We start from the raw sequence: 10,319 nt of genomic DNA, 5'->3' as shown, positions 1-10,319 counted from the left end.
TCTTTTTTTGAGACGGAGTCGCGCTCTGTCGCCCAGGCTGAAGTGCAGTGGCCGGATCTCAGCTCACTGCAAGCTCCACCTCCCAGGTTTACGCCATTCTCCTGCCTCAGCCTCCCGAGTAGCTGGGACTACAGGCGCCCGCCACCTCGCCCGGCTAGTTTTTTGCATTTTTTTTTAGTAGAGATGGGGTTTCACCCTGTTAGCCAGGATAGTCTCGATCTCCTGACCTCGTGATCCACCCGTCTCGGCCTCCCAAAGTTCTGGGATTACAGGCTTGAGCCACCGCGCCCGGCCAATTGAAACTGTTTTTAAAAACTGTAATGAAAGGCACGCATTATATATTCCAAATTTCTCATTAGGATGACCAGTGATTAACTTGAGCTGCCAGGTTAACTTGTTTGGAGACAAGTAAAGTAAACCTTCCCGTGCCTTGTTCATATATTTGAAACGTCCATAAACAGAGACTCTAGTAGGGGGCCCATGGCTCTTCTGCGTACGCAGGCTGCGCGTGTCCACTCATACATGTAACATTGTCGGATCGAGCACACTACCACAGCTTTTTTGTACTAGTTCTCATTTATGCCCAGCAAGGCCCAGGTATATCTGTTTAGGAATTTGCTTTTGCTATAGAGTAAATAGTAAGTTAGACTAGTGATTGCTAACATATTGCAGTGTGATACAACAATGTAAGTTTAGACTTTTAAAAACATGTTTTAAATAAGAAAATTTGTCAAATTTATTATTTTGTCAAGGAATACTATGACTTATAGATAAAATATCTTTCAGATAAATTCCGTTAATACTCTTCATTAACACCCTTGGTTCATTTTAATTATGGGCATCTTGCAATTAAAAAGCAAGCTTTTAAAGAAACTACCATTTGCAACCACTTACCTATGTGGATTAGGATTACCTTGATATTCTGCAACCAAGCAGAAATAAGTTATGCCCTGCAGCTAATATAGAATTATAGATGTCATCCACAACCTCTTATATCAGAGTTTTGTGTTCATAAATATAACCTTGTTTTTCTGATTAACTTTTAAAGTAAGTATTACTGGTTATTCCTAAAAATTCTGGAGATTTTCTTTCATCCAGTCTTCAATGTAGAGCTATAGGGCTGTATACTGGGCAATTATTTTTACTTACACATCATCATTATAAGGTGTAGATCTTGGAGAGCATAAGCACTATTGAGTATATTTCTTAGTCAGCTTAAGCTGCTATAACAAAATACCATAGCCTGGGAGGCTTACACAACAGACATTTATATCTCACAGCCTGGACACTGGGGAGTCCAAGATCAAGGTGCTGGCAGATTCAGTGTCTGGTGAGGACCTGCTTCCTGGTTCATAAACCACAGTCGCCTCGTATCCTTGTGTGGTAGAGAGAGGAAAGGAGCTTTCTCAGGACTCTTATAAAGAGAGCAATGCCATTCATGAGGGCTCCACCCTCATGGCCTTATCCAGTCCTAATTACCTCTCAAATACCCCCTCCTGATACATCACACTGGGGGTAAGGTTTCAACATATAAAGTGGTGGGGGTGGGAGTGTTGCAGAGGACATAAGCATTCAGTCCGTAACAACCGTACACAAGCTAATTACTCTAATAATTTATTACTGTTTTATATAACTAAAAATGTGATGTCTGGAATGTAAAACATGAAGATTAAATCATATAGTAAAATGAATTTTAAGTTAAGGAGACTAGATAAAGACTATTATGGCAAAAACTGCTTTGCCAAATCACTACTTTTATTTGAAGTGCATTTTGATTATAGTATTTTAATTCATACCACTCAATTACTTTCAGAATCTGTATAGCAAACAAACAAACAAACAAAAAAACCATGAATGCTGGAAAACAATAATCTTTTGTACTATATGGAAATTACATTGAAGGTCAGTGTTTGCCTCTTTAGCAATTCCATATTGTATACAAACTTAATTCTTCCAAGAACACTCAAAGCACAAAGATTATAACAATGTAACCTGATTTGGTTGGTAGAAAAAAGAAATTAGGAAGAAGTATGCTGTGATACATTGTACCTGCTCTCCAATTTTAACTGGACTCAGTTCTGTCTCTCTTCAAGACTAAGAAAATCACTCATCACTCTCCCAACTTCTTAAAGGTGCATTTAAGAGATAAAGGTGAATGGCCTTGGAACCTGATACATGTCTTCTGGGTTTTATTATTCATTGTTCTTGCCCTAGACTTAAGTAAATGGCTTTGGAAAAAATTTTAATTTATTAACACATGAGGGCTTTATTCCCTGTAGGACTTGAGTGTACACCTCAGAAATCTTGTAAAATTTATTTTTTAATGCACATTATTTACGCATTGGTTTTCTATATCAGCTTTACCCACAAATATAAAAATATAAATGAGGTTTCAAGAAAACAAGATGATAACAAAATTGTATGTTTAGAGAGCTCTGCAACAAAAGTATCTTACTGCTTGAGGCATTTGATATAAGGAGTTTTTCATATCTTAATTTTAATAAATAATGTCTTTCGTGGCTAAAATTCTCCTATTCTAATCCCTCCCACAGCCATCAAAATTTATCATATTTCTGCCATGCACATGGTTCTGGGGCCTGGAAAGCAGCTGCTCTTCTTATCCACCTCTTTGCTTACTTGTATTTTTTTTTTTTTTTCTTTGCAGAGACCCTCCTGGATGACTTCCTTCTCACGTACACTGTGTTCATGACAACTGATGACTTGTGCCAGGCTCTGTTAAGGCAATATCCTTCATTATCTTCAGGCTGCTGTGACCACTTCCTCTCAGACAGATGTCCCACATTAGGAATTAACTGCCTTCCTTAGTTTATTCAACCCCACAGTAGAGTGTGGATATGTTAAATATTAATGTAATGATATCCAAGGTAGAAGATGAAATGAGATAGACAGAGGAAACTGGAAATGTGAACGGCTGTTTTCACAGTCTATGTTGTGGCTATATTATACTGTTTATATTACGTTTGCTTCATATCTGTGCCTTATGATTGCTTAGAAATCTGGAGGCAAAATTGGCCTGCTGGGTAAACCCCAGAGTCAAGAGACTGTGTGGAATGGCAAGATCATGGAATAAATGGACTTAAAGGAGAATCAGTTAGTTAAGTGTCAGACCACTTGTGAAGGAAAATGCACATATGTGATTTCATGTTCCTGGCAAGTGTCTCAGGGGAGACAGGCCATTCCCCCACATGGGAGGTCAAACCTAGCCCCTGGAATCCTCTGTCATCTTTTCACAGCTTTGTCACTGCATGCTCTCTTAGAATGATGGATGTGATTAGAAGGTTAATGACCAGTTAAGGAAGCCTTATAATTTTATTCACTAACTAGAAGAGATGCAACATCGGATCATTGAAAGACCACAAAACAAAGCCATGTAAAGTTACTGAAAGTCTCCAAGTGGTCTTCTTGCTTCACAGTATTTAATGTATTCAGATGCATTTAAGCATTTAAATAGGCTATTGCTGTACCGTTTTTATTAAATGAAACTGAAGATTCCACTCTAAACCATATGAAAATTTTAAGGAAAATGGATTGCTTTTGTATATACTCAAGTTCTATTAAGACCTAATGACAGCTGGGTGCAGTGGCTCACACCTGTAATTCCAGCACTTTGGGAGACCAAGGTGGGAGGATTGCTTGGGTCCAGGGGTTCAAGAGCAGCCTGGGCAACATAGTGAGATGCGATCTCTAATATATATATTTGGTATATAGCTAGATATTTGCTATAGATAGATATAGATATAGATATATACCAAAATTAGCTGGGCATGATATATAGATATAGATATAGATATATACCAAAATTAGCTGGGCATGATGGCATGTGCTTGTGGTCCCAGCTGCATGGGATGCTGAGGGAGGAGGATTACTTAAGCCCAGGAGGTTGAAGCTACAGTGAGCCAAGTCCACGCCACTGCTCTCCAGTTTAGATGACAGAGGGAGACTGCCTTCAAAAACAAGCAAACAAAAGACCTAATGATAATGCTTATTTAATATTCTTTCTCTATTAAATAATTGTTACACATCTCCCAACTTTACAGCATTTTCCCACCTAAAAGAATACTTTAAAACTTCATAAAGGGCATAAAGTAGCATCTCTCTTAAAATATATATATAAGTGGAAATGATGATTACTTTGTAGTGCTTTACTATATCCTATGACCAAACAAAGCTATAGTAGATATTTTGCCACTTTTTAGAACCAGTTCATAAAGTTGATCTTGAAACATTGTTAGTTAGTTTTGAATTTGGAAAGTTTCAATAATATGTGCAGATTTCCTTCACAGCTTTCAAGTGGAGTGTTGCTCCACATTTAGCAATAACGATAAGATTTTGAACATCTCTTTCTTCAAAAGTGTTTTGGAAAAATATCTGTGAGCTAATTTCATTTACATTTTAATGCTAACATATTTCTAAAACAATTCATCCATCAAGTAATATAAAATGTACTTATAATAAAGGAGATGCCTTTAAACTACATTCTTTAACTATGATCCTAATGTTATTTGTGATTATCATTTAATAATTTAATGTACTATAGGATGTCCCTAAACAATCTCTAGAACTTAACTTTGATATATATGTTTTGAGTCTTTGACTAAGACATTATATACAAAACTTTGGTTCAGATTTTATCAGCCTTTTACCAATAATCAAAACCCATGAACTCTAAAACATTTTAAGCCGGAAGTCTTTCTTTATTATTGTTTCTGTATATTTGCACTCTGCCTTTTGTGAAATACCACAAACAAAAACGGAATCTATATTTAATGTGAGATATTTTTATGCACATCTTAGTGAAGATGTGTTGCATATTCCCCTACAACCAACTTCTTAGAAGTAATCTAAATTATTTGTTTTTTTCCCAATGGTTTTAAAACATTATTTATAGATTAAAGCTATTTGTGCTGGTTTTAGATATTTTAGATAAGTATTTTTATTGTAATAGTATTTAATAGCATCGTAAAGAGCATTAAATTCATAGCTATGGGCCAGCTAATATTCTGTGCATTACATAGAAGTTATAACTCTCACCACATGCCTTCCCACTATTTCTATCTGCAGCTAAATTTATAAATCAGTGTAATCTAGTATAGACAAAATGTAAAAGAATGTCTGTTTCCTAATATTGGAAATCAGATTAATACAAATGCAAATTTAACCAGTAAATATATTTTAAATATATATCTTGCAGGGAGGAAAACAAGGTACAGCAGATAACTGTCTATGAATGGAGAATGGTTGAAGCGTTGCTTCTTGCAGTTACTTTATTCTGCTACTCCATAATTGTAGAACATATATATGCAGCTTGAATACAAAGTTCATATCTTCATTTATACATGATGACCTAAAAAATTGCATTTCTTAATTTTCTTGATTTCTTTATATTAGTGAAGGTATTATATTCACAGGAAAAGAAGAGAACAACATTTGTTTAAGGGGAAATAATGTAAGATAAATCTTTGAGACATGTCTTACTCTGTTGCCTAGGCTGAGTAGAGTGGCTTGATCATGGCTCACTGCAGCCTAAACCTCCCAGGCTCCTGTCTCAGCCTCCCAACTAGCTAGGTTTACTGATGTGCATCACCATACCCAGTTAATTTTTTTCTTTGTAGAGATGAGGTCTCACTTTCTTGCCTGGGCTGACCTTAAACTCCTGGGGTCAAGCACTCCTCCTGCCTTAGCCTCCCAAAGTGCTGGGATTATAAGCATCAGCCACCATGGTTGGCCTAGATAAATCTTTATTATATTTTGCCTTTCAAGAGAAAAACTAAAAGAAATAGCAACTTTTTTTGTGTTTGCCTGAGTTTATTTCACAGGTGGAAATCAAAGGTGGTCTTAATGTATTTTTGCAGGATGGGGAGACATTGACTAAATTGTATTTTAAAATATTTACAAAGCCTGACATAAAGTTTATTCCAATTTTGCAACTGTATATCAGTGTTAAAGAATATATAATCCTGTCCAACAACACTCAAGTGTTTGATGTCATAGCATTCCCTATTCCTAGTCATCTTTTTAATGTGTCCAAGACACTCAGAAATTATCATTTTGGAGACAACAAGAATAGATCGGTGTAGAATATGCCAAGCTGCTGTTGCATTCCTAGTCATTTAAACACTTTGCCTTTGAGGTTGTTATTTTTATGTAATTTTAACAGCATAGTTAACATATGGTCATTGTATATAAATTAGGAAATGCTAATAAGTACGATAAAAATAATTCATGTACTCTAAAACCTCATTACCTTGAGAAGCCACTGTTAACTATTTAATATATATCTCTCCAGTTAGTGAGATTAATCATATAAATAAACATTGTTAACAGAAGTAGATCATCCTAACATGTTCTTTTCTTACTTGCTTTTCTACTCAACAATACATTGTGCATATTCTCTGTCAGTAAATGTACTGCTGGACCATCATGTTTATGGCTGCTGAATAGTCCGTTAAATGGATATGTAATAACTTAGTCAACCGTTCTCAGTTGCTGAGGCATTTAGGTTATTTCCCATTATTTTTTATTTTAATCAAAATGAAAATTAGCAGTCCCTTTTACCTCTGTGTTTGCACATGTATCCAGTGTTTTCTTAAGTAAATTCCTAGGAGTGGGCATTTGAATCATGTTACAAATTGTGTTCCCGAGATCTATACTCATTTGGAACTACTTTAGAAGCACCTGGTTTTACAGAATGTGAATTTCTGAGGACCAGACAGCACCTGGCCTCATTCTTACCTAAAATGTATTGAAATAGTATTCACCTGTGTACTGAGGCGAGCGCTCTTCTTGGAGTCACTGTTGAAATTAATGGGCCACCTACTATCTCCTCGGGCTGGCATTGACCACATGTTGCCTACGGAAGCATGTCAGCGGCTGCCAGTGAAATGGCCTGACCCTTCACTTCCTGGCTGCCCACTGAGTATACTTCAGTCATTTTCCTCAGTTTACTTTTGCTCTTTTCAGTGCACACCCTTTGCTCTCCCTGCGTATATTCTGTTCTTCCTGCATGTTTATACGCTTGTATGCCTTCATGTATTTTGTAAAAATAAGAGTAAACGGATGTCTTCATATTTTTAAATTTTCAACAATATAATTTTTTCTTAACCATTTGCACCTATTCTGCTAAGAAGTATCAAGGCAAAGAGGAAAACTCAGATGTTCCTCGTAGGAAACGTAAAGTCTTGCATCTTGTTTCCCAGTGGATTGCTCTGTACAAAGACTGGTTACATGAAGATGAACATTCAAAAATGTTTTTAAAGGTAATCCAACGTTTCCAGGTATTCTTTGATGCAAAATAACTAATTTTATTTTTAGTCATGCATTTTAAATATCTCATTTGTAGGTAACAGTCATTCAGCTTTCTTGTGATAGTCAAGTTGTGATTCAGAGAATATATGTTATATTGACTTCTGAAGCTTGATATTCCATATCTAAAAGTCATGGAAATTTTGATTGCTAATGAAATAATTAAGGAAGGTAAACCAAAACATTCAAAATTTGATACAGCTTAATATGTTGATAGTCATTATAAGTTTAAAGTAACCAGTCCTCTATATATAATATTTGCATAAAACATTATGATTTAAAAACTATATTGACAATGTATGTTCTATGAAACATTTGTCAGATGTGGTATACTTTGAGAATTTTAAGCAATAATGTGTAAATAGATATAATGTAGATTTACATTTAGAGTGAGACAAACTGATTTATTTTTTCTAATTAATAGGCTTCAATATCTTTTCAACACAGATGATTATCTGGAGAGATGATTAGTAAGACAGTTGGATTACTTTTGCCACCAAAATCATATTAAATCTACAGGTTAGGACAGAGAAGGAATGGAATGGAATTCTAGCAAGGAAGAGTTCTAGTTCAGAGTAGGCAACTGCCTAAATAGACTCAGCCTTTCATGAAGGAAACCACTTTGAATTCAGCATTTAGTTGTCATTTAGGCATCCAGTTGTTTACGAGTCTAACCAACTCTTTCAAACTCATGTTGTTTTCAAAGCAACTGCTTAATTTAATTCAATTGACTTTTTTCTCCCAAATGATTATGTGGAATTGTGTGTGTGTGTGTGTGTGTGTGTGTGTGTGTGTGTGTTGAGACAGGGTCTTGCTCTGCTACCCAGGCTGCAGTGCAGTGACGCAGTCATAGTGCACTGCAACCTCAAACTCTTGAGCTTGAGAGATCCTTGCACCTCAACCTCCCGACTATCTGGGACTAAAGGCGTGCACTACCACACTCAGCTAATTTTTTCTTTTTTGTAGAGACAGAGTCTTGCTTTGTTGCCCAGGCTGATCTCGTACTCAGCTCAAGCAATGCTCCCTACTCAGCCTCCCAGAGTGTTGGGATTACAGCCTGAGCCACCACACCCAACCGATATTATTATTATTCTGAGGTGGAGTCTCGCTCTGTTGCCCAGGCTGGAGTGCAGTGGTGCGATCTTGGCTCACTGCAAGCCCCACCTCCTGGGTTCACACCATTCTCCTGCCTCAGCCTCCCGAGTAGCTGGGATTACAGGTGCCCACTACCACACATAGCTAATTTTTTTTTTTTTTTTTTTTTTTGTATTTTTAGTAGAGACACAGTTTCACTGTGTTAGACATGATGTTCTCCATCTCCTGACCTTGTGGTCTGCCTGCCTTGGCCTCCCAAAGTGCTGGGATTACAGGCGTGAGCCACCACGCCTGGCCTATTATTTTTTAAGGTATAGAATGGGCATGGAAATCTCTAGTAGCCAGCTAGCCACAGATCTCTAGAGTTCTCTTTCCAGAATTTCCACCTACGGCCCTGAAAGCAGATAGAGAGCCATGGCAGTTGACAGAGAAGCTACGAGTTATGATCCCACTCTGGATCTCATTGGCACCTGGTGAAACCCGCGCGTTGTCCTGGATCCGTCCTTATTTCCTCTGTTAGGATAGCCGTGGTATGAGTCTTAATCCCTACAAAATGGGTATTCAACCACTCAGCTGTCATTTGTCTTTTTTCTCCAGACCATATATAGGAATGTACTGGATGATGTTTATGAATATCCAATACTTGAAAAAGAATTGAAAGAATTTCAAAAGATACTTGGAATGCACCGTCGTCAGTAAGTATTTCATTTTCCTAATTATGGTTAATGAAAGAAAACAGCAGCAAATATGATAGAATTTGGAATGCCTTATACATAAAAGTTGATTTTGAACATTTTGACTCAGATTCATCTTGATGCCCTAGCTTTTCTAGTAGTAAATTGTGTGTTTTGTTCTCATAACTCAAAGTGAAAGAACACAGAATTCAACTCGTTGACTATTGTTTTAACCCCGTTTTATATAGTAAAAACAGCCTGGGCCATAACAACAGGGTGCATAAAAACAGTAAATTATTACTTAATTTTAAAAGTCTATGTAACTTGTCATTTTGGGGCTTGTAACTATCTCTATGGAATAGGGAGGAAAAGTTTAATAAATAGGTCTCAGGGAGTTGTGGAACGTTTTATTTTATTTTATTTTTTGAGATATAGTCACTCTGCTGCTGCTCAGGCTGGAATACAGCAGCGTGATCTTGGCTAACTGCAACTACCACCTCCTGGGTTTGAGCAATTTTCATGCCTCAGCCTCCTGAGTAGCTGGGATTACAGACATGCACCACCACACCTGGCTACTTTTTTGTATTTTTAGTAGAGATGGGGTTTCACTATGTTGGCCAGGCTGGTCTTGAACTCCCAACCTCAGGTGATTCACCTGCCTCAGCCTCCCAAAGTACTGGGATTACAGGTGTGAGTCACCACACCCAACCTGTGGAGCATTTTAAAAGCTCAGTTTTATGAGTTCCCTGAGGTTTCTCTATCAATTTAGAAAGTTTTTAAAGAGCCATTTACTCAATGACTCTTGGCATGTCTAAGTGTCCCCTAGGTATCTGTCATTAATCTTTCAGATTGGCAACACTCAACTTTACTATTAGTGATATTACCATTAAGTCCCCTTACTAATTTTGGTAAAGAAAACATCAAGTCATTCAGTTTTCAGATTTAGCCACAGAGTTCATCTAAAAGGAAAACTTGTTATCTGATTTACAGTGTATATTTCGTAAACATAAAGTACATTTATTGTCAAGTTGTGAAAAGCTTCTGTTACGATTTCAACAGTCACAAATTGCACCTCTCATGGAACGTGTTAATTCAAGCCTTTCAGATGACTAATTTGTGATTTAAAGCTTGACTTAGTTTTAGTAAAGGGAGACCTCATTGCAAATGAAACATCTGTATAAATTAATCTTAGGTAGCAAACCGTGTGTATACTTTAGTCCTCAATCA

At 36.8% G+C, this 10,319-nt stretch overlaps 1 protein-coding gene across 1 annotated transcript in view; it reads left to right on the top strand.

The window, feature by feature from the left end:
- RAPGEF5 (Rap guanine nucleotide exchange factor 5) overlaps positions 1 to 10,319 on the top strand; it is a 247,705-nt gene that overhangs the window by 196,966 nt on the left and 40,420 nt on the right. Inside the window, 3 exon segments of the mRNA XM_017871557.1 lie at positions 2,666 to 2,744; positions 7,133 to 7,277; positions 9,016 to 9,113. Of these exon segments, the coding sequence (XP_017727046.1) occupies positions 2,666 to 2,744; positions 7,133 to 7,277; positions 9,016 to 9,113 (322 nt within the window).

The sequence above is a fragment of the Rhinopithecus bieti genome, unplaced genomic scaffold (genome assembly GCF_001698545.2).
Source record: "Rhinopithecus bieti isolate Rb0 unplaced genomic scaffold, ASM169854v2 scaffold_5882, whole genome shotgun sequence".
NCBI classification, from domain to species: Eukaryota; Metazoa; Chordata; class Mammalia; order Primates; family Cercopithecidae; genus Rhinopithecus; species Rhinopithecus bieti.
This window is presented reverse-complemented; position numbering and strand designations above follow the sequence as displayed.